Below are 25,886 nucleotides of genomic sequence, written 5' to 3'. Positions count from 1 at the left end.
TTTTTATTTAAAATAGATAATTTTATTTTTTAAAATATATTTTTATTAAAAATAAAAAAAACCATAAATATGATGAATATGTTCATCATCTTCTTCCTTTGAATCTTCATCATCTTCATTGAATCAAAAAAATTTCTACACAAATATCATGAATTAATGTTATATTCACCTCAAATCTTCTTTTAAACACAAAAATCAAAACCCTATAGAGGAAGAGATTTAATTTCATCGCAAAAAAAAAAAAAAAAAAGATTGTCGCACCGTATTATTATTATTATTATTATTATTATTTTCTAACTCAATATTCAAACTCGGCATAAAAATAACCCCAAAATTGAGAGCAGTTTTGCACATCAATTTTGTTGTTTCAAGAACAATCTTAACTTTCGTAAAGCCTAACCTTCCGCGAGTGACTAAGCCTCCACCACCCGCCTTGCAACATTTGTGAAATTAAGATTTTAATTTTTGTGTTTAAAAGAAGATTTGAGGTGAATATAACATTAATTCACGATATTTGGAGATATAGTTTAGTATAATTTTTTATTTATTTAAAGAAGATGATGAAGATTCAAAGGAAGAAGATGATCATATTTCTGGATTTTTTTCATTTTTAATAAAAAATAAGAAAAAAATATGTATATGTGCTTCTAAGAAAGATAAAGGACCTAAACGGAAAAAAAATAAAGATAAAGGTCCAAAGTGTTACAAATAAATAAGATAAAGGACCCATAATGTAATTTTGCCTTAATTATATTTAGGTGTTCAATCTTAATTAATTTACACTACATAATTGACTTAGAACAATTAAAATTTCACATCAAATTTCTTTCATCTGAATGTCTTTAAATTTATCAGTTATATTCATAAAATTTCTTCTTCCCATTTTGATTGTTCAATTTTGTCGTTACCAACTGCCGCATTTTTCAATTTTCGTGAGAATCCTTGTCGTTCGTTTGATTCCAAATATCATGAGAATTGTCGTTATTTCCAGTATCACGTCAGGTATGGTGACTTGATTTTTCTTGGTTGTGAAGTAGTAAATTATAACAATTGAGTAAGTCATATGTTGTACTTTGAGGGCTGCTAGCAGGTGTTGCCGCTGTGATGTTGTGGGAGTTTGCTAGCATTTTTTTGGTTGCTGCTGAAATGGTTATGTGATGAGGTTTTTGTTCTTTTGTTTGGACTTAAAGGTTTTGGCTGATAGTGAGACAGGTCTATGCGTGTTATCAGATTTTATTAGGTTGGATGCTTAAATAAAAAAAAAAGTCACGATACCTGATGCAGTTCTAGAAACAACGACAATTATCACTATAATTGGAAACTGCGACAGTTTGGAACAACAAAATTGAACAATCAAAATGGGAAGAAGAATGAAAAAGAAACAAGAATTGATCAAAAGGAAAGAATAAAGAAGAAGAAATTTGAATGAAGAAGATGTTTTTGTTCTCACGTTCGGGGTTCTGGAATGGAAGAAATTTTATAAATGTAAGTGATGAATTTAAGGACATCCAGATGAAAGAAATTTGATGTAAAATTTTATCTGTTATAAGTCTTGTGGTGTAGATTAATTAAGATTGAACACCTTAATATAAAAAATAAAAAAAATCAATTGTTGTTTCAAAATAAAAATTAAATAAATTTTTTTTGAACAAGAAAATTAAATAAAAATTAAAAGTTACCTTATGATTAAGGGGGGTGTATTGGATCATGATTCTAAGGGATTTTAAAAGACTTTTTTATCATGAAAAAGTCTTGTGGTATTCAATCAAGACTCTTTCCAATTTAAAAAAAGTCTTGTGTTATTCAATCAAGATTCTTTATCATTTAAAAAAAGACTTGTGGTATTCAATTAAGACTCTTAATCACTTAAAAAAAGTCTAGTGGTATTCAAAATCATTCAAATTTCGAAGTATTGTTTAATAAATCAGATTTTGATGGATTTTGTGGGATTTTCTAGTGAAATTTTAGCTTGAAAAAGTCTTTCATAAAAACATGAGATTTCTTAGGATTGTTTTTTTCTTTTAAGATTTTACTATCTCTCCCTCTCTCCTCCCTTCTCTCTTACTCTCTCTTTTCCTCTCCTCTCTCCCCCCCCCCCCGCTCTCTCTCTTTCTCTCTCCCTCTCTCTCTCTAGCTCTCCCGTAAAAAACCTCTCTCTCTCTCTCTCTGATTCCTTCACTCTCTCTAGCTCTAGCTCTCCCGTAAAAAATAAAATAAAATAAATAAAAGAGTCTTTATTGAGATTTTGTGAAAGAGAGTGTGTTATGATATTTTTTTCAATTATTTCTTAAAATTCATAAAATCTGTTGAAATCTCTTGAAATCCATAAAATCATTTCAAATCCTTTAAAATCTTATGAATTAAATCCATTGAAATCCTTAATAGTCTTTTAAAATCATCAAAGTCTTTTAAAATCCTCAAGACTTTTTTAAACAAAAATTATCCTTTAAAATCCTAATCCAATACACCCCCCTAAGATTAACTCTCCTTAAAAAAAAAAATTAAGATTAACTCTTTTTATTTTTAGAAAAAATCTACTCATTTATTTGACATTTAATATTACTTATATATATTACATTTTGATTGGTTTATATCATGAGAGGGTAACGTATGCCTCACCTTCTTAATATCATTTTAACTAATAATAAGTGTATTCATCTTCAATTATTTTTTATTTCCTTGATTGATTATGACCCATGAACTAACTCCCCCCGGTCTTTGGTTACCTTTTGCATATCCTATTTATGATAAGATTAAGATAAGTGTGCTTACCTATAGACTAATTATGAATGTTTGATGTGACTTAATAAAGACTTATTACCAAGTGTACATGACCCAATTTGGTAAGATGTGGAGGAGTGGATGTATCCAAATTAAGGAGTCTATGCATATGATAATGAATTTGATAGTGGTGTAATATTACAAGGTCGTGCTAACTAGTATCTTCGGGGCAATAGTTAAAGAAATTAAAAAGGAAAATTTTACATTGAAAGCATCATTTTTTTATTTTTAAATTTTAACTATACAAGCTCTAAGATTTTCAATGTCAAAAAAAAAAAAAAAACTCTAAGATTTATATATCGTATTTGTTTTCTTAACTGGGACACCAGATAGCATTTTTCAAGAGAAAAAGTGTGTGGTAATCTAAAGTTTAATCGAAATATAAGTAAAATTTGATAAAAAAAAGTTGTTATATCTCAAAATTTAAGTTAAATTCTATAGAACGATTCATCATTTGATAAAATTTATTAGCCATCTAAGAACGATCACATGACACCATATCACATGGTTATCCATGTCATCGGTGGTATTTTATTTTCACTAGAGCTATATACTATTTTGTTTGTACTCAACAAGTGGATTGAAAAATAGTGATTCCTATTTAAAAAATCGTTAACTAAAATTTTGATTAAGCACTTGCTTACCAGATGCAACTGATCAATGATCATCATTCTAGCAGTGCGCCTATGGCCATGTATTATTGTGTATTTTTTGGATGTAATTCACAAATAGCTTTCTATCAAAGACAATTTTGTTTGAGTGTAAGAAGTGGAAAATAAATTATAAGAAAAATAGAGAGAAACATATACAGTAAATATTCAACGAGTTATTATATTGCTCCAATATGCCCATTGACATATTTAAAATGAGAAATGATATTTGAACAACCATTTTTAAACAATTTTTGTGACAATTTTCTCTCTTATACTTTCATTGTACTTTTATTTTTTCTCTTTCTTTTTCTTTTTATTGTTATTGTCCAATAAGAAGAGAGGAAAAAAGATTATCACTAAAGTTGTTTGATTTTGATTTTTCAAATATCACTCCTCATTTAAAATAGACTCAATTAGGAGTAACTAAATTAACGAGGCATCAATTTTTAAAATAGACTCAACAAGTTAGATTTGTTTAAAATTGACCAAAATAATTAAGAAGATTCCTTTGTATGATATTGGGAAGTGAGTCTGAATTAGATGACAAAGGAATGCATATCCTCTTGCTACAGGATTGGATTTGGAAGACTAAACAAACATCCCCAACTTGCTTTCAGTTCAAATTGTACTAATTAATCAACTTGTGATATGGACTGAAATTCTTGACAACTTGGCCTACCTATAATAATAATAATAATACTAAATTCACTGGTTATGTAATTAGGACTAGATAATTATCCGAAATTTCTGTTCTCATATACAACTTGACTATAATTACATTATTGAATTCAACAAGAATATCCTCATCACCCTTTCTTTATTGAATCTCAGATTCTAATAATTAATTGCTAAGGGTATATTCATTTCAAAAGTCATTTCCACGATGCTTTTGAAACATAGTTTAATCGCCCCACAAGGTGCACTTCTAATCTTAATGAGTATTGCTGTTGACACATATCCATTGGTTGTGTCACACTAATAATTTATTAAAATGGTTCTCGGCAGTTAACTGCCAATTATGGAACCGGCTGCAGTTAACTATCGAGGAAAACTTTGGCAATAAACTACCGAGAAAAACTGAAAATTTCGACAGCTAACTGCCGATGGAACCTCAAACCTGATTTTTTTTGTTGATAAAAACCATAAATTATCAACAACAATTCTAAACGTTTTATGCATACGTGTGTGTGAAACTTAACCATTGACTTTTCTGCCTAATTAAACATTTCTTAATATATAAACAAAAATGTTTTGCTTATCAATGTTTTTTTTATGCGCAATTAAACCTTTTCTTATATCACCACAAAAAAGAAACACATTCTTATATCAGTAACTACATGTAAATTTCCTTGAAAGCAATTAATGTTGTATAACAAATAAACATGTTAGGTGTACTTTAAATTTTAAAGAAGACATTTGTATTATATAAAGGTGACACATGTGATATTATAATGGTTTAAATAATAAAAGGTGACGATGTAACCAAAAAAAAATTGGTTAACATAGTATGTAAAATTATTGAGGAACGAAAGAATAGTTATGCTAAATTGAAAATATAAACGTGCTATCACATATTTTTTTATGTAAATCGAAACAAAAACAAAAATCAAATTGCCGTTCTATATGGACATTATTCACTTACAAGATCACCCAAATCTACAAACAACAATTAAAGAAATAAATAAATAAGGATTGTCTTGCATAATATTTGTGTACATTTTTATGGCATGGTGAAACAATTAAAATAAAGCATTTGTTTATAATAGAGATATATTGTTCGAGATTAAGAATATTTTTTTATTACCTTTTAAAAAAAAAAATTACCTTGAATAATGATAGACATCAATGAAATTAATTACAAATATATACAAATATTTGCTTATTAAGGAATTAAATTTAATTAAGGAAAAACTTAGATGTATTTCATTATTGAATTTAAGGCTTGAAATTTCTCGGCAGTTAACTGCCGAAGTTTTCCTCGGCAATTAACCGATTTTCTAAAACTTCGAAAGTTAACTGCCGAAAGATATTTGAATAAATTACTTGTGTTTCTCAGCCAAACCAAATGTGTAAACAACAATTCTCAATCTTAATAACCCTCCCTTTTTTTATGTGATATACTTGTAAGGTTTTGTGTTTATTTTCTTGTTCCTACCATGTTCCCTGCTATTTATCGATTAAATTTTGGATTAAGATTATATTATTATGAGTGTTAGAGCTGGGTAAATGGTTTAATTGATTTTTGTTTTTACAAATTGATCTACTGCGTGTTTGATTCTACGGTGACAATAATCAATTTTTATTGAATTGATTTTCTAAAATTAATTTTGGATACAAATAAGTTATAGGCTCCCTTAAAAAAAAATAGGTTATAGGCAAAGTGGTTTATGTTTGGATAACTTCAAAACATAAATGATTTGTCTAAAATATATTGTTGGATATTTTGTGTCAAAATTATTTTTGAGTGTGTAGATAACCTAAATGAATGTCATACATTATATGCATATTTATCAATAAAAAAAAAAATCAATTTACTTTATTTTGTTTGGATAACCTTCAATAAGTTTCTTTTGAATTTATAACTTTTATATATGTTAACTTATTAAATAACTTTATATATACACATATAAATTATTGATATATTCTTTTAATTTAATCATTGACGTTGACTAAATTAAGAATTTCAATAACACAACTTCAAACTTGTTTTTGTCTTTATAAGTCATTTTTAAATTGAAAATATACGCTATTAGAAACATACAAACGTTCAAATCAATTCATATCCATCGTAAAAGGTGTTTCGTGACTCTAGTCTCAATAAGATTTTCAGATTAGTTTTTCTGAAACACCTTCCTGATAATATGATCAAAACCAACGTGGATGGAAGCATTATTCGTAACTCAGATCGTTGTAGTTATTATGGTTTTCTTAAGAATTTATTTGGGAGTTAAATTTTATACTTTTTTTCAAAAATTGTGGTTTTACGTCTAATGTAAATATCAAGAGTATATGATATTCACCCACCTCATAATCTGAATCTATCTTAAACTTATGACTACGGTATAAGTAGATTTTTGTGGTACGACAATATACTATATTTGCCTAGAGTACTATATTATCAAGTAAAATAATCTGCAGGCAGATCCAGATGTACGGTGAATAGGACCAGAGGTGATAGATGCTGAAAATGAATAAGATAAGGAATTCGTGTCTCTATGATTTTAATTTTTTTAACAAAAATATCCAAGAATAATAAACTATGTCCGTCCAATTAAGTAGCGTGGGTGTGCGACCATATTTTTCTTTCCATTTTCAATAATCAATTAACCCCACCCCACCACATCTACATCTTCTTACTCCATCCTCATATCATATATACCACCAAACTAATTCATTTATTCTGCTCTCTCATTCTCATTCTCATAAAAAGAGACATATATATACACATAATGGGGAGAAGAAAGTGTTCACATTGTGGTAAGATAGGACATAATTGTAGGACATGCACATCCTTCACCCTTGGAGGACTTCGTCTCTTTGGGGTCCAACTATCATCTTCCTCCTCCTCATCATCATCTAGTAACATGATCAAGAAAAGCTTTAGCATGGATACCTTTCCCTCACCATCATCTCCATCTTCCTCATTCTCTTCATCAACATCATTAACCAATATTGATGAAAATCATTATCATAAATCCACTTCTAATATTGCTTATCTATCAGATTGTTTTATAGGTCCACCCCAAGAGAGAAAGAAAGGTATATTTCTACATATATTAGCGGAAAGATAGTCACTGATTAATGTTGTTTTTGTTTTCTATTAATTTAATGTGTATATTTTTTAGTATTTGCTTTATAGTTCATCAATTCAAAATTTCAATGAAAAATCAAATATATTTTTTTTTTTACAAATTTTATTGTTTGTAGTTGAAATGAAACTTCTTTGAAAACTAATTTATCATATTCAAATTTCCAACAGCTTCCTTCATTTGTTTTTTATTTGTAATATATACTAATATGTAACTACTAATAAGAATAGAATTGAAAGAAAAATGCTAAACCAAAATCTTATATTCCTTTATATATTGCTATGGATGTTTGTCACAATATTAAGTAGCTATTCATACATATATACTTCTAATTTGAGTTAATGCATAAGTGTTTGAATCATGATGAATGAGAAAAAATACTAACGTTTCTCTCTTAAAAAAATAATATATACTTAGGATCTCATAATCTAACATTATATATTATAATAATGATTGATCAGGAGTTCCATGGACAGAAGAAGAGCACAGAATGTTCCTTGTTGGATTAGAGAAGCTAGGAAAAGGAGACTGGAGAGGAATCTCTAAAAACTTTGTCACTTCAAGAACTCCTACACAAGTTGCTAGCCATGCTCAAAAATACTTTCTCAGATTGGCTACTATCAACAAGAAGCGACGTTCAAGTCTCTTTGACTTGGTATATACTATACTTTGTTAGACAAATTCAATTCATTCATCATCATCAATTGCTTAATTATTTAGCTATCAGATGGTCACAACATCAAATAAAATTTATTTGGACGCATGCACAAAAATAGTTTAGTTACATTATTTAATCTTTTCCTCTTTTAACTTTTTTGATTTGTGTGTGTGAACGTAAGTATTTCTCCTAAATATATTTTATTATTTTTATTTTTATTTTTATGGATCCTTGTCATTGAATTAATAATATGATATATTTGGTTGCAGGTTGGGAGCAAGAAAACCAACACAAAAGACCAAGGGTATGCTAATTCAGTAGTAAATTTGGGTGATAAATTTGAGGATAAGTGTAAATGTGAAGTTGAAATTAATGATGGCACCACTTTGTCCTACTTTAAACAAGAAGAAGAAGCCAAATCAGAAAAGCAAGAAAATACTAATTACTCTACAACTAATTGGCTATATGACTCTTCAAATTGTGCAGCAGTGCCTAATTTGGACCTCACACTTTCAGTTGCATCCCCTAATGCTAACAAGACGAAGCTTGAACAGAATCAACCCTCCCCTGCTGGCTCATTCCTTCTTGGCCCAATTAGTGTCACTTAATTAATTAAGTACTCTGGAATTTTTCACATTCTATGTTACCAATTTGTCGTTTTAATTGCAAAACATCAGACCCCTTTAATTTGAAGATAAATACACAACATTCAGCATCATATAAAGCAGTGTTGATAATGACTATCCATTATTTCCTCCATTCCTTAATAGGGAGTATAAGACTCCTATAATTCTTAAAAAAAAAGACTCCTATAACTTAATTTATACAAGAATTAAGAAAGTTAATATAATTAGTCTCACTCTTTTTTCCTGATTAATTACCCACTTAATTAATTTATATCATTTTTCCCCAGATTATCACAAGAAAAAAATGATGAATTAATTAAGTATATTTTGATAAAAGAAAAACAAAAATAATGCAAGAGGCAAATTGAAGATGATCTTTATAAAAAGAAATAAACAACTTTTTTATACAATATAAAAATGTATATATCTGTAAAAAAAAATGTATATCTGATCTCTATCATATAATTTGGACTTTCTAATTCAATCCAAAAGTTAGTCATACATTGGAAATTTCTCCCATTAATAATCGCTATATATTTCCATTAAGTCAGCTCATGCAGAATATGCAGATCTCATACACACCCTTTGGACCATATAAACACAAATTTTATTTTTGAATTTTGAAAGCGTACACACACTCAATTTTGGAAATTGTTTTCTCCTTCAACAACATCAAATAGTCTCGTCCAGAAAATAAACTAATTTACAACTTTCTATTTGTAATAATTTAGTCAATAACAGTTCCTCATGCATCAGCCATCATGCATGTTTGATTCAATATATATGTACATGTGTAACATGACTATATTCCTTCAAAAAAAAAAAAAAAAATGTAACATGACTATATATAACATTGGGTCCACACCTTGCCTATTCAGTAAGATAGAGAATATGTGCCTAAAGAGACTGAAGCTCTCAGGGAAAGAAGCATATTTATTTCCCCAACATAGTGTGAAACATGAAAAAAATGTCAAAATTAATATATAGACATTTTCGTCGTGACCTAAGCGATAGGGTTTTGAATAATAACCACTCCTGCTGGCCGAAAACAAAACAAAAATATATGGAACAAAATCTTAAATAGACCAAACTTTGGATTCTGCTTATCTTAGGAGAAATTATTTTCTTCACATGGAATTCTGACTTCTCCAATCCCTTCACGTTTGACTATTTCTCCTCTTTTGCTTTCTTCATTTGTAAAGAATATTGACATTTAAAAAGTATAAAAGGAATTATACCAGCTAGTTTAAAGGTGAAACTAGTTAGTTGTTAATTAATTAGTGGGGGGTTAGATTTAATTAACATTATTTCGTAATAATCTAATACCTTAAACTGGAAATTAAAGGACCCGTACTAACTGCAAACGTGAAATATTCTTTATGCTTGTGTGACTATAGAAACTGAACAATTATCTTCCCATGTTGATAACAAATATGAAGATAAAGAAATAAGACGAAAATGAAGCGCGTCCACAAGATTCTATAGATAATATGCCAATCAAGCCTTGCATGCAAATATGTTTCTCAATGTGTGTTTTTCTTCTAATAATTAATAATCATATTGTAGGTACGAAACATCTACAACAGTTAATTAATATTGTAGGAAAACATGTGTAACACACAAGATGGATTCTTCCTCCCTACCCAATTTTCTTCGTACCTCAAGTCAAAGATTGAATCTCTAACCATTTGTTTAAAAGTCTCTTACTACTCGGACCAACCAACTCGTGTCTTAACTTTGACTCTGAAATAATCTTATATATTTATATTAATTATTAAAAGAAATGAAATTGTATTCAGAATTTTGAGCAAAAAGATTGGAAAACATTAACGCAAACTTCCTGGATGTATGACTTTGAGATCAAATGTTAAATTAGTTCATATCAATTTTTTATGATAATAGATAGATATTCAAGGTTTATTTGATAGATGTGGTCATTACACAATAATTAACAATATCAATGTATAATTGACGTTATACCTTCCAATAGCTAAGCCTAATTTGTTTGATTAATATTTGGTCGAGGATTTGGAAAACATGTACATTATCCTCCTGACTCTTGCTTCATTTCAAATTTAGAAATAAAAGAAGGGGGACATTATATCAGTAACATTGAACAATAATTGAATTTGGCAAAAACCAACGTCACCAGACTCACCACCATTCGTTATTATTGTACTGATTTATCATCATATTATGACAACACGCGTTAGTGCTATATGATAATGATAATGGAAGAGGGTCTAAATGCAACATATGCCACAAGAACATTTGATTAAACCAAACCCCTTCCAGCTATGTTTTGTCATATTCATAAATTTGTATCTGCCACATATAATATCTGACTACCATGCTCTCCTGTGACCCGTGTGTTTGTTTATCTGCACCTGCATGCATAATAGGTGCACAACTGTAGCAGCAGGCTAACATTAAAAGGACAGAAAACAAAAAAAAAACAAGGGACAGAAAATATCCAATCCTAATACAGTATAGACTGCACCATAAGCACGGCTCATACGGTAAAAAAGTTGTGGGAATATTTTATGTGCTAGTGTATGGGTTCAAAGCTGCGATACCACACTTCTCCTCACTTGATGTGCGTGAGTTCTGCACTACGTGTGTATGGGTATTGTCGTTGGAAACTTTTGAAGAAAAAAGAAAAAAGACCTCGATTGATTCTGTTTTCCTGTATTCGTTACTCTCAATTAAGTAATAATGACAATGGCAATTTAGATTGTTTTAAAAAAATCATAATTCATATGTTACTTTGAAACCAGGTTAACATTTTTCAAACTACAACGTTTCAAAGCAACATAATGTTAGTGCAATAAATAAATACTAACTTCAATCGAAATACCAACTAATAATAGTAGTACAAAACCAAAGAGTGGAGCAGTAACTCTACTGTGAGCATATATATTGACAGATGGTAAATTACAAGAAGGGTTAGTGAAGAAAAAAAGGGGAATGCTGCTCAGTAGCTGATGAAGATTTAGAAGTAAACCTACAATACAAAACATAACACCACATCTTCCGTAATCAAGTAAGAGGTAATGAACCTTACATCAATTTTTCTTCTGCTATAATTAATCATTAATAATTTCAATAGTTTGTGAGCATGATACATTTGACGTTGATGACTGCCTACAGAGACAACTTACACATTCAAAAACCAATCAACACAAAAATTTGGATACAAATAAAGGGGGACTCATCTAAAATGAATTACACTACTAACAGCAACTAGACATTACTTTATACACAAAATAGGCCATGCAAGTTGATAACAAACTGGCCCATGTTACAAGGTTAGTTGATGGATCCGGCTTGAAATCCTTCCTCTGGTGTTGTGTGTTTGTCATTGCATTCACTATTTCCAGTGTGTGCTCTGAAATCAGGCGGCATATACAGTTCTTTGCAATAGAAAATGTATTCAATTAGTCAAACATTATCTGCACTATTTGGCACCTGTCCACCAGAATAACAGAAGCCATCAGGTCAATCCCGCAAACCATTTTCTGCGTCATAATATATTTGGCTATCATGAATCATGGGAGCCTTGAACCATCAAAGTAATACGCTTAGCACTGTCTGCACGAAAGTTGTCCCCTTTGAAGGAAACCTGAAAGTACAATCACATTCAATATCCTTAGGACAATTGAAACAACAAAAAGCTATAATGATCTTTTAGGGTGTGTTTGTTTCAAGATATCAAATCACATTCCTTGGAATGATGTGAATACTTTACAAGATATAATATTCCTTCTCATTTAAAGTATAGAAATGGTTTTAAAATTTATTTAATTTAAAAACTAAAAATACAAATATATGTAGCGGTAGTGATCACTAATAGGTAGTCGAGTTTTATTCCCAGGAGAATGTTGGATTCCCATCCTTTAGCATGAGAATAACAAATTTTTAAAACTTGAAGCAAACATGAGAATGCTGCATTCCCAATCTCATTACCAGGACTAACATTAGTAATTTTGAAATAAACACACTATTAAATACCTTGCTGGGTAATACCTCAGCAGGACTATCAGGAGGGAACCATCGGAGCAATGCACCAAGATGTAGAACAGCAGGAATCAGCTTGAAAAGCAAGGGGGTAGTCACCTGCACAAATTTGTCAGTGAAAACTTCAATGCCACTACAAATCAACTAGTTAAATACATTTCAGAATTTAATATTCAAAACACTTGCTTGTAACAGGCTATAACATTCAAATCTATGCACAGGAATTCACAACAGCAAGACCCAATGTTTACTAGTGATATCCTGCTTGTACACTTGTACGAAAAAGATAAAGACGGCCAACAAACAAAAACATAATACCATATAGCAATTTTTTTTTTTGAAAAGGTTCACTTATGCTGGCAAGCTAAATACACTGCAACTGCAAGCATGCCAACGGTGTTGCCCGCAACAACATGCTTTGCAGATTTGTCATGCTTTTCCTTTTATTTATCCCATTTTTCCATAAAATTTGTTACACATTACAAAAGCCTCTCAGCACAAAAAGTTGAAGTATATGGGAGTAAAATGACCATGGTCTGCAAGGCTTGAAGCAATAATTTACCATTGAGTAGACACAAGAAATCCAAAATGAACATAGATAGCCTAACAACTCTAACCCGTGTACAAAGAGCGTAAAGATTGTGCATGCAAATCACAAAATTAATGAGTTACGGGAGGATCTCACTTGACAGACAGAGAGACAAATGGATAACGTCTTCAATATTATACGGGGTCAAATGGTTCAGTGATACAAATCACACAACACCAACAAAGTAACAGGTGATTGCTGATTTGAATTCATGACAATGTGCCCTAGGAGTACTTAAAAGGGAAAGACAATGTTTATGATTGCTATGTAAACTATAATTCTGTAAAGCATTGTCTGCATACCAGACTGAGAGCTGTTGTTCCAAGGAGCAATAAATACAACTTTCCCTGCAGTAAGAAATAAACCTTCAGTTCAACAGTATCTATTTTAAAGGTAACCGCAAAAACAATGTAAAACTATTTCCAATCTTCTTGAGTTGAAACTATTTCCAGAAATATAGGAAAGATAAACTTCACTGTCATCCTAAGCATCAGAAGAAATTAGCTAAAAGGAGCGTCTGAAAATGAAATGTGTACCTCAACTAAATGAACATTCGAAGCACGACTGAGAAGAACAAAGGCAAATTCCCCAATTTGTGCCAAGGACATCCCAACCTACGCATGTGGAATAACCTAAGGCTCCTCTGTCAATGAAATGTATGATGTAATAAAAAAGCAGATGTAACAGTATTGACTGTTGTCAAATCTTACAAGAATGGACGTCTTGTTGTTGTATCCAAACCCCTTAACAACAGATGCAGCTACGATTGTTTTTACAATGATCACCAATATAACAGCTGCCAGTAAAATGTCAACATGATTCCAAAGGAAATGGACATGTATAAGCATCCCAATACTGGCTAAGAACAGAGCAGCAAAAAAGTTGCGAATTGGCTCAACCTAAAATCATAAAATTTGAGTAAAGCTCAAATAAGTATTGGCAAAACATGGATTCATCTCAAAATGTATTTCCTTCAAGAAGGATCCCTGAAATTCATTTTGGTTGGCCACCCCACTTTACAGGCATTCATGATAAAAATATGAAGTAATACCTAAAAGAATATTCAAACATTCCCCTCCCCTTAAAATACGCTTGTTCATATAAAGTAAAACTAGCAACTACAAATAATATATATCCTAAGGAAAATGTGTTACTTGTTCAAGCGTATGTTGACCAAGATCTGTTGTTGATATCATCACTCCCGCAGCAAATGAACCTAGTTCAAGGCTTAAACCCAGCTTATCACTACACTGAAATGAAATAACAAATTATCAAAACAATTTGTCAAAGGCACAAGTTGTTTGGATTTGGAATTCATACATGCAAGTATAATGTATTAGGAATTACATGTATTTAAGCATCACAAAGATGCATGGAAGTCATTTAAAAAAAAATGCAGGGAAGTAAAGTTGGGTCCATTGACATAAGTCATTACACATTGAGAGGAAACAACCAGAGACGTTACCATGAATAAGGGCACTTAACTAGTGTAGATAAGAAAACAGACTTCAATATATTACGAAGATAACACTCTTGCCAAGTAACGAAAAAATGAATGAAAAAAATGGATAGAAAACAGACCCAAGCAACTATTAGACAGAATGCCACTGATGCCAATTGATAAAGTTCATTAGTCTGCACAAGAAAAAGACAGTTAAAAAGTAACATAAACAAAATTCAACAACAGAGCAAAGGTCTATGTTCACCTGAGATGACAAGCTTATCATAAGCTTAAGGAACCATGGTACGCAAGTACGAGATAATATTGACAAAACGACAAGAAATGTAATTAAGGTCAACAATCTGAAACAATAAAATTAAGTATATCAGAAAGAATAAATGACCGAAACAAGCATACTCTCGAGCAGGAATAAAGTTGATGTCATCAGCATATCAAATTAAGCAGACTGCCTCGTGAAATTCAACCAGGCTATGGGAAGTACTGCCACTCTGCCAATGCCAGGCATACCAAACTAAATCATAAAATGATATCTAGGAATGATACTGGCATTGTCAATGTTATTTTTTCTTCGTCAGAAAGCCTGTAATACATTTTTGCCATGCCTTTCTTACTTCCAAATAAAACAGCCAGAAAACAGAAAACTTTTTCCATTTTTTACTGCTTGATATATTTTATTTATTCAAGTGAAATTGTCATTGCAGACCCTTAAGGACACCTCACTGATATTTCTAAACTTGCAAAGGATAATCTGTTGAAGATCTGTGGACCTCAAAACAATCTTTAGCCAGATATGTTAGCTACACCTCACTAATATTTCTAAACTTGCATCTACATATTTTTAAAATCTCTTAACAAACCAGGAATTAAAACTATGAAAAGATTACCTTTTTTAACATCTAGAAAATATTAGGTCAACTCGACAGTAGTCACAATGGAAAGATAGGATCAAAATACAGAGAAACAACAATGGGGAGCCTTAGGGTTTTAATGACACCTATTATAGATCTTCATAACCATGCTGAAATAGAACTAGAGCAATAAGTAAATGACAGTCCACCCATAATTAACTTACGATTTACTCATGGATATTACTCCCTGAAGAACCCCTGATGTTCCACCCAAGACAGGAAGCAGTGCAAAGAGCAAACCGACAGCACAATCCTGAAAAAATCCAATAACATTAAATAATGAATTTCGAAGTATATCTGAGAGAAAATTTTAACAAATGTATCAGTGCCATTGATGGCACTAATCTCCACTCTTTTTACACAGCTGCAGCAGCAATGTTTCAGTCATTCGCACATGTGCATCTATAAATATAAAAGTGATAGTACATACCTGCAGAATCAGAGTTCCAATTATAACCTGACCATGAAGGGCATTGACGCTGTTCCTTTCCATTAAGAATTTCAAGACCTATGGGCCAAAGAAGAATAAAAGCAAATTCAAAGAATTTGATGAGGAAATAAAATTTTCAAAAACAAGTTTCACTCAACCACACCAAGGCCAACAACTAGCACAAGAAGAAGTCTAAATAGAAAAAATAAAAAAAAGGAACTGAGTGAGTCTACAAAACGTATCAACGTATTATCCATTCACATACCACCAGTCAGCATTGCTTTAAACTATGACCAAAGCACAATAGAGAAGCCATAAATATTATCACATACCAACATATGTAAGTGTAAAAAGACTCCAAGCAATTATTACTTTACAACCAATTAATCCAAAAAGGAATATATACACCTCACATTCAACACAATTATTACTTTACATGCATAGAAATATTTTTATCAATTCTTGAAGTGTTGATTTTTCCTTTCAATCTTATGCCCCTATCAATGAGATATTTTATCATATGATCAAATAATCTTATAATCGAAGTTGTCTATTTCCTCCCTCAATTTCTACTTATTTGATCTAGTTACTAAGCATATTGCAACTAATACTTGGACCCTAAAATCAGACCACCACCTTCAAGCAAAAATAAGTTCTTCATATTTTCTCTGGTTGAGTATGTTTATTAACTCTTCCTTTACTTGGTTGGAACTTGAAACACTGTGATGTCTCTATAGAACATAAAAATATTACTATGAATCACCGTAAAATCTAATCCGCACCCAATCAATGACTGAAATAGCATATTACAATTATCAAAGAGCGGGCATAGGTTACTTGAAATATGTATAAAGCCTGTAGTAAAACAACAACAAACTTGAAGTGCTCATCATAGTCTGAAAAATTTGAATATGTGTACTTCAAATATACTTTAGAAAAAGGTTATCAGAAATTGTGATCGGGAAATTACCACTGCTGTTGAAGACATGGATAGAAATGCACCAACAAATATTCCTTCAGATGATTTACCACCACATAACTGCAGGTAGGGTTTAGGTGCATTTGTTAGACTTTCATTGCCATTAAGTGGGGAATATTTGTAGTGAATAATAGTACAAAACATCACCAATTGTTTCACTCAACTTGAAGGCTCAAAATCAATACATGATCTTACAGAAATTTAAAGGCTCCATACACATTTTTAACATGTCTAGAAAAGTATAAGCACCTTCCTACGGGCCTGTATTGAGCTACTCTTGGTAACAGGGTCATTCACCAATAATACTTTGGATAAGATTAAAAAATACAATGGTATAGACACTAAGGTGGAAATGTATAAATAACACAACAGAATATAAAGAGATATAACTTTTACAGGCTTTTCTCCTTGCCAATGTGACTATACTATTCGAGAAATGAAGGAATGTATCTGTTAACTAGTGAGTATGAATAATACACTTTCAACAAATTAGGGCCTTAGAACAATCATGTTGGCAAAGCAGAATTACCACAACAACTAAGCCTTATCAAACTTGGCAAGAATAAACAATAGCCAACAAAACAATCTACATAATATTGTGGACATAAAAAAAATTACGTGCATAATTATTAATTAGGAAGAAATAAAAAATGAAACATTTTAAAATCAAAGTCTCAGCATGATATCAGTCCAGTGTGTTGCTAAAACTAAAATGCAATTAAAAAGGAAATGGAGAAAGAAGTTTTTGAGAAAAAACTGTTGAACAGCAAGATTAGTGTATCAACCTAGGAAATTTTACATGCCTTACCAACAAATCTCAAGTCTAGTTTGAACTCATGAAAGAAACAAATTTAAAGGCTCCATACACATATTTTTTAGCATGACAAGCGAGATTTCTCGCCAATTCTCTCAATGTTCCCTCAGTCTCTGAGATTTCAATTTAGCTTAAAGTTCAGGACTGTCTCCTATTATGAGAAAGCTATGTTAGTCGATCAGGACTGTCTCCTATTATGAGAAAGCTATGTTAGTCGATCCTACTCCACACATAAATCAGTAATTTTTTCAGAACTGGAAATAATCTCAACCAAATTGGGTATCATGGACTCGTGGTATATTAGATAAACAAGTATGTTGAACAACACAGGTTGCAAACTGGTGGTGATTATTTATCATGACTTAAATTGTCGTTTCAAAGTATTTATAGAATTATCAGACATACCGAAGCTATTATTCCACACAGGCACATAAATAAGAGAATTTGCAGTAGACCTCCAAGAATAGCCACTGCTCGAACAACTCGAAGCTGCAAACATGAAGAGTCAGATTCACACCATATGTGGATGAGCTGAAAATATACAAGTTTAAGCAAAAATTAATAAATGAATGTACAAGGCAACCTTTGTTGTGGAAAACTCTAAGCCCAATGCGAAGAGCAAAAAGATGACACCAAATTGAGCAACTGTCTCTACCTGCAATGAACAGAAGCAGTATGTGACTTTATGAGACTTCTCGTTCGAACAAGGTGACTTTATATCGAGAAATAATGTGACCGACTCAAAGAAAGAGAAAACGACCAGTAGAGTGCGTAACAAAAGAACTATAAAGGCGACATACTTGAACCATTTCACTAACAAAACTCAAACCTCCAGGTCCAATGAGGGATCCTGCTAACAGATATCCAGTCATAACCTGCAAATTTGATTGTATGGATGACACAACTTGAATAGGTTTATGGTGGAAATATAAATCCTCAAAAAAAAAGTTTGTGATCAAACCGGTTGTCCAGCACAAGCAAAGGCAATGCCGCCACATGTTGCAGAGACAATGACAACCACAAGATCTGATATCAATCTGCAAATACGGAAAACCAAAAAGGGTAAGCAGTCTGAGTAGTTCGTAAAGTCACTTGCACATGTAACGCCACTTGAAAAAGAAAAAGAAATAAAAAAAGACAGGAACTGAAAGTAAACCTCAAGTCTAGTTGCAGAACAGGATACTTTGACTTGGGATTGGATATGATAAAGACATTGTCCTGAACATGAAAAATTAGCAAAATATAAAAATTAAGTGTAATTTTAAGAAGAGTAGTACATGTACTAGTGTATTTTTCATGCATATCATGATGATATGGTAGCAAAATATTACTGCACTCTGTAACTTTGAGAAAGATCTAAACTTCAAGAGGTTGACTGAGACATACCTTTCGATCAATTAAAGTTGGTGTATCCTCAACCCGGTTCTCATTGTCCAGATTGAAGACATCATGGAACTGAAATGACCTGATAATTTTTTTACCAAATGTCAAAAATTATAATTAGCATTGCATTAAATTATTAAAAAACAATTCTCTGTTGAAGAAAAAGCAACAATCCAGTCCAATTATTCTTCAAGAAAGAGATGCATACTTTTCCTCTTTGGTCTCATTTTTCTTGGGCTTAACTCTAGCAACAGTTTCTAAAACAGCCTGATACAATAAACATGCCATGAGAAGGAAGAACATTAGATCACAAGTCTATTCAAGAGCTATCAATAAGTCACACATATAAAAGCCTCCTACGTATTTACAAAAAAAATGGAGGGGAAAGTAACCAAGCCATAGGTTCCACTTCCCACTTCCCGCCGTAAAATTCAGTCTCAAATAAATTCTAAGACACATTATTGACACATCATAAGTGCAATCTGAATATATAATATCATCTATATCATGACCTCTGTCCTAAGATTAGCTTAGTCCTCCTCCAATGATGAATCGTCGATCGAGTTGTTAAATTCATACGTGATTGAACTCTAGCCTAAAGCTAAATAACTATATTACCAAATTAGGCCGGTGGACTACACCCCATAGACTGCTTCACATTTAGCAAAAATCCATAAGCAAAACAAGGAATTGATTACAAACCTGCTGTCCAGCAACACTGTTATTGAAACTACCAGCATCATCGGTACCTGTAAAAGAATGGCGATAACTCATCAAATGCACTAATTTGAATATAACTTTCCAAATGCTAAGTAATTCATAAAAACGCATCAATGCCATAACAAAATATCCACAAAAAGCACTTCGAACTCAATAGCATTTATTTGTTTCCAATCATAAACGCCAATAACATGGAGTGAAATTCAGCTATCAATTTTTTTATTTTTATTTTCATTATCCACATCCGCGTCAATCTCATAGAACAAATCAGAAAATTGCAAAGGTATCCAAAATTGGAAAGAAATTCAAATTAATCGGCATTGTGGAAGAGAGTTTCAGAAACGAAATTAAACAAGAGAAATTGAAAAATGCAAGTACAGAAGATAGATCTAGAAACCTTCGTTCTGTTCATTTTCGGGAAACTCTCTTTCAAGAGCACGATCAATCATGTTAGCGAGACTATCTTCATTGGATCCCGCAAGCGAAGCATTGCCAACGGCGGTTACGTTAGTTTCCGGTAGAAGAAGTTCCGTCTCCACCGTCGAGTTAGCGGCGAGGAGAGAGAAAGAGAATGAAGGATAACAAAGAAGTAGATGGCAGAGAATGAGGACTTTGAGAATCGCATGTGATGATAACCTCATCTCTCTGGTTTAGAGAGAGAGAGAGAGAGAGAGAGAGTAATGGAAGAGTTTTACAGCGACACCGTTAGAGTAATGGCGCGCGAAATCTCTCTCACCGTTGCAAACGCAGAGAGATGAAGAGAGAGAGAAGGGTTGCGGAGAGAGAAATGGAAGAGGATGGAGTGTGGGAAAGTACGAAAAAGTCCTTGATATTTGGTGAATGAAAAATTGAAAAAGGTAGTTTGAACGTAAGAATTGCCTGTGGCAGTGGTAGTGGGAAAAGCACATTCAGCCAAGATGCTCCATTGCTTCTATTCGTAACTTATGTTAAGAGGAGTAATATTTGAATAATTATATGAGATAACTTTTATGATAATTTATTTTTTCTTTTTTTTTATTGGTCAAAAACAATGGAGAGAGAAAAATGAAGAGAGAGAATAAGAAGATAATGTGAGTATGAGAGAGAAAGTTGTCAAAAAATTATGAAAAAGTGGTTGTACAAATATCATTTCTCTTATATTAAAGCATTACATTAATACACCTATTCAATATGTTGCAAATAATATGCAGACACGTCCAACAGTTTCTATACATCAACATGACATGAGTGTCCATTACTTCTGTATCAAAAAGATAATTTTGAGTATACATTACTCACATTTTCTAAAAAAAGAAAATTTTGAGTATATATTACCTTTTAAGAAAAAAAGTATTCAAAAAAAAAGTATACATCATTCAAGCAAATTACTTTTGCTATCACCATTATGTTTTTGCTATAAAGAAAATCATGATATTCTTGGATTACAGGAGGTTTGAGATTTTTTGCTTAAAGAGTTTATATAACTATTTTGTACTCTCTTTTTATGGTCAAGAACTTTTTTGTACTTTACAAACCATTAAAGTGATTATCCAGGAAAATATATTGAAGTGGTAAATATTTATAATTATAAAATACCTGTATAAAATTGAGAGAAAGTATTAAATAAAATTATTAAAAATTCATAAATTCTAACTTAGGTGAAAAATATTGAAATGTTTGGTTGTATGTCATGATTTAGGTCCGAACGACAACTTTTCATTTATGTGTGAGAGTTTTCAACGAAGATGGATATAAGTCGTTAATATTTGGGGCAGCTGCCCTTGCTTGTATATATTATATTATCTCTTTAAAAATCAAGTGTTCCCCCACAAAAAATTAGTGAATAAGTTTTTTAATAAAAAATTAAATACACAATAGTATGAGAGTTTTATCATGGTTGTTTGATCATGTATACAGAAAAGATGTATTTCATAGTATTAAAAGTGGAAATTATACAAAAATTACAAAATATAAAGACAAGCAGAGAGAAAAAATCGTAGATGTTTAGATGTTTTCAGTGTTAAATTTTAAATTTTAAATTTTTTGAAGAGGCTAAAATGAAATATAATAACACCACAAGGGCCTTCCTAGCACAAGGTGTACCAAGGAATAAAAATCTGAAAAGTCACAACAAAGGAACAAATCATATATACAAGGCAAGAGTCAACACCACAAAACAAACCAAAAAGAACATAAATCAGTTATATATATATATATATATATAGACACACATATAGTTTTTGTAATAATCTCTACGTTCTAATTGTTTTGCTTGTAATAATATTTTTTTACATATAATAGTATATATGTATATAATTTTTACCCTTTAAAAAAGTAAAAAAAAAAATTGATAAAAAAAACTATCAAATATTCATATTTTTGTCAAATAATTTAGTGGATAGATATTCATTTTTAAGGTGAATAAATGTAACCAAAAAATTAAGGTTTTTAGAGTTTAAATCTAGTACACTGTTTATATTCGTATTCTTGTCAAATAATATAATAATTAAACTTACACGTCTTAAATAAAGAAGTTAGAAATACCGAGTTTCAGCTAAACTCTATTTAATTTTCTTTTGCCAATAAATAACTAAGATCTAATCTACTTCTTTTTAAGTAGTTAGGTGCAAATCATTATAATTAACCTATAATTTTAACAGGTGTGGGTGGATTTGCACATGTATACATTTCTCAGGGTGTTTTTGATCCGTTGAATAATAAGTATTGGATAAAATGGCACAAGACAACACAGTATAATACAAGGTAGAATAACACATGATAAATTTTTATGATATTAGATGAATTTTGATCTTATATGATTTTTTATAGACAAAATTATATTTTGATATTCTAGACAACTTATGTTGAACCAAAAATCTTTTTGATGAATGTTTTAATGATAACAAACCTTATGGAATAAACGCTAAGTTTTATGAATGGTGATCTACTGATGTTTGCACTTAAGTCTTTTCAGAGAAGTAGACAAGAATTAAGTCTCTTACAAGTGCATATATATACGTTCAATGAAAGAATACCAAAATAGTAGCGTCACAAGCTCAAAGAAGATATAGAAAAAATATTGTTTGAATCAAATGAGTGTTGATTGAAGATTCAACAAGAAGATGTATTTTATGATCAATTGACTCATCCTCGTCACCACATGGTTTTCAACAAAGCCTTAAAAGATTCGAGGAATAAATGATTAATATTTGAAAGACACTCAATGAACAAGAAACATTGTGTGGAATCACTAAGAGAAATTATGAGAAGAATTGCATCATCAAACAATTCAAGGTTGATTTACCAAAGAAGATATTGTCTTCTTATATAGAAGAGAACATTATCAACTTTGATGAAAAGAAGGTTCTCATGATGAAGATGATTATTACACTCGAAATTATTCTCATTACTTCATCGAAATAATTAGAATCAACTTTGAGGAGAAACCAACCGATGAATGAATTATTCATTAATTGGAGAATTATCAAGGAAGAAAATTCATGATCATATGCATGAAGATTCTATCATAATAAAACATAAGATGATCCAAGAATCTTCCATCATTTTTTAAGATATGATTCGGGAGAATAGAAATCAATCAAAGGAATTTTTACTTTGAGAAAAGTTTCTCATGTTCTTACAAAGAACATACTGGTCATTCAAAGTGAAGAGAACATCCTCACTTTATGTTTTTTTTTTAACACATATTTACATTTATTATCTTGTTATCTACTAATGTGTTTTGTGAGAATGTTTCAGTGAGAATGTTCTTGAGAACGTTCTGACCTCACAAAGATAACAAAGCATCTTCATCAAAGCAAATGACAAAAATGATCTTTTGATAAATGTCAAGAATGTGCAGAATCAAAGATCAAGAAAAAATTGTTATTCTCTTTCTCTCACCAAAAGAAGGATCAATGATCATAAGAATCAAGATCCTTAAAGGCATTAAAAGGCAAGAAATCAAGACAAATCTATAGTGTATTTGCACATGGGCCTTAGAACTTTTTATGGAATAAAATCAGCATAAGCCCTATGCATTTTTCGATCCATTAAGGAATAAAGTGAAAATATCTTCAAAGAATTGATCACAAGTGTTCCTTGGAAATAAAGCAAGTGACATCCTTGAGTGGCATCATTGTATGACATCAAGGTGACATCAACAAGCTTCTACAACAATATTACAGCTTATAACAACTTGCAGAACATGTTCCTTCTTTGCTCAAGTTTGGCTTGTACAGAGAGAACGTTCTGGAGAACGTTCTGGGTAAGCAAAACCACCAAAGAAAGATCTCAAAAGTTGTTCCTTGTGATAAAAGCATATGACATCATCATATTACATCAAGATGACATCAACACGTGACCAGCAAGTTTCTACATCAAGAATACAACAAATGACATCTTGCAAAACGTGTTGCTTTGGGCCCTCATGTGGCTTTTTCAATCCATTAAGGAATTTTGAGGAAAAAGAATATCCAAAGAATCAATATCTATCTCTAAGCTACATGACATCATCAAGATGACTTCAGCAAAAATCATTAAGTGGGCAGCAAGTTACAAAAGGCTTGATCACAGCTCATCACCAACTAAGCAAGCACGTGCTCTACAATTTCGTTCAAGTTTTGGTTGGAACTGAGAGAATGATCTGGGCGAAACTGAAGAAACATTCTCTACATGCTTTCTCCCCAAGTCTCTTTGGAGCCAAAATTCAAATTCAAATTGGAAGCACAACAGCTCTTTATTGGCTTGCTCTTCAAGGGATTCAGCTCTATAAATAGAAGAGGACATTGAAGGAGAAATGCAAGAGTTTGAAATACAAAGCAAAAACTATCAATCTCTTCAACATCTCTTTCAACAATCATCTTTAATTCTCATTGAGAACATATTTATGAGTTTGTACTCATACAAGGATAGTTTGTTTGACATATAAAGTTCCAAACAACATCCTACACATCTTTTGTTTGAGACGCTAGATCCAAACAACATCTTTCTTATTTTTGTTTGAGACATTCGATCCAAACAATCACCTTACAAAGAGATAACTAGATCTCAAGTCTATTGGGCTTAATAGTTTGAGATAGGAAGAGTTCCAACCTTTCTTGTGCGAAAGCAAAGAATTGTAGAAGCCTGCTGAGGTTGATAATACAGTGGTTACGGACTGATCTGGTGTGATCAAGACCTTATAGTGTTGGTTAGAAGTTTCTACCAACTGCATACTATAGTGGATAATCTCACACGAAGTGTGGGGACTGGAAGTAGCCGGGTTTGGTGAACCAGGATAACTCTCCTGTGTTATTCTTCTTTCTCTCTCTCTCTCTCTCTCTCTCTCTTTTATTTTTACACGATATGCACACACTATCACAAGCATTAATATTTATTTATCTCCAGAATGTTCTGGTCCTAATTAATCACAACCAAATTAATCCAGAGTTCTCTGGTCCTTAATTAACCATAATATTGTTTTATCATTCAGTTTAAATAATTAATCTTATAACTATTATCCAGAACATTCTGGTCCTTGATAAAACAACTGTTTAAATATCTAAATATTTTATAATCTTCTTTTATCTAACATTTACCAAGAATTTTCTTGAGTACATAAACTTGTTAAGTTTCAGGATTAAATTTAAAAAGGGTCACAATTCAAACCCCCCCTTTCTTGTGACTATTTCTTCCACTTCAACTTATACGTGGGATAAAAAGTTGTTTGTGGTTTAATCAAGGACAAAAATTTTAGTTTTTATCATGTTTCTTGCCTCTAATTCATCACGTTGTGAAACAGTTTTATAAATATTGTACAATTGAAGTTGTCCTAACAGGTTACACATGTATGTACTAATGGTGTGTTTGATATTCTTAAGATTATTTAACCTTAATCCCGGTAAATATATCAAATTTCATTTTTAACTATCTAAAGTTTTTGCTCAAAGAGTGTTCCTTCAAATATTTTTTATTACTATTTTATGTATGTTTTTTTATGGATGTCTCCGAATGGATTTTGTTCCCATTTGGGAGACTACTAATGTGTAACCTTAAGAGTGTGTTTGGATTGGGGAATGTTTTGAGGGAATGTAATGT

General features: G+C 31.3%; 2 protein-coding genes across 4 annotated transcripts; one reads left to right on the top strand and one right to left on the bottom strand.

Annotated features, from left to right (window-relative positions):
* The first annotated feature begins 6,842 nt into the window (after nt 1-6,842).
* On the top strand, nt 6,843-8,648 carry LOC11438458 (transcription factor MYBS3). Its single transcript, XM_003630590.4, has 3 exons — nt 6,843-7,193; nt 7,705-7,898; nt 8,171-8,648. The coding sequence occupies exons 1-3, from the start codon at nt 6,884-6,886 to the stop codon at nt 8,507-8,509; spliced, it is 843 nt and encodes a 280-aa protein (XP_003630638.1). The 5' UTR covers nt 6,843-6,883; the 3' UTR covers nt 8,510-8,648.
* Nucleotides 8,649-11,526: 2,878 nt separating this feature from the next.
* LOC11438907 (K(+) efflux antiporter 4) lies at nt 11,527-20,772 on the bottom strand. Of its 3 annotated transcripts, none has more exons than XM_039828878.1 (20): nt 20,227-20,771; nt 19,812-19,858; nt 19,318-19,376; nt 19,113-19,191; nt 18,883-18,944; nt 18,688-18,763; nt 18,527-18,601; nt 18,310-18,381; nt 18,132-18,215; nt 16,904-16,972; nt 15,934-16,011; nt 15,668-15,756; nt 14,840-14,936; nt 14,715-14,768; nt 14,288-14,383; nt 13,844-14,032; nt 13,670-13,747; nt 13,436-13,480; nt 12,554-12,643; nt 11,527-12,149 (listed from the first exon to the last, which is right to left on the bottom strand). In XM_039828878.1, exons 1-20 carry the CDS (start codon nt 20,468-20,470, stop codon nt 12,069-12,071), a joined length of 1,764 nt encoding a protein of 587 aa, XP_039684812.1. In that variant the 5' UTR covers nt 20,471-20,771; the 3' UTR covers nt 11,527-12,068. The 3 variants fall into 3 exon arrangements, 2 of the variants coding, with proteins under 2 accessions (XP_039684812.1, XP_024629303.1); XM_024773535.2 differs by having other exon boundaries at nt 12,539-12,643; nt 20,227-20,770; XR_005643532.1 differs by lacking the exons at nt 11,527-12,149; nt 12,554-12,643 and having other exon boundaries at nt 13,435-13,480; nt 13,670-13,765; nt 20,227-20,772.
* Nucleotides 20,773-25,886: the final 5,114 nt, after the last annotated feature.

The sequence above is a fragment of the Medicago truncatula genome, chromosome 8 (assembly GCF_003473485.1).
Source record: "Medicago truncatula cultivar Jemalong A17 chromosome 8, MtrunA17r5.0-ANR, whole genome shotgun sequence".
NCBI lineage: Eukaryota > Viridiplantae > Streptophyta > Magnoliopsida > Fabales > Fabaceae > Medicago > Medicago truncatula.
Note: the sequence above shows the minus strand (reverse complement) of the source record. Positions and strands in the feature narration are given on the sequence as shown.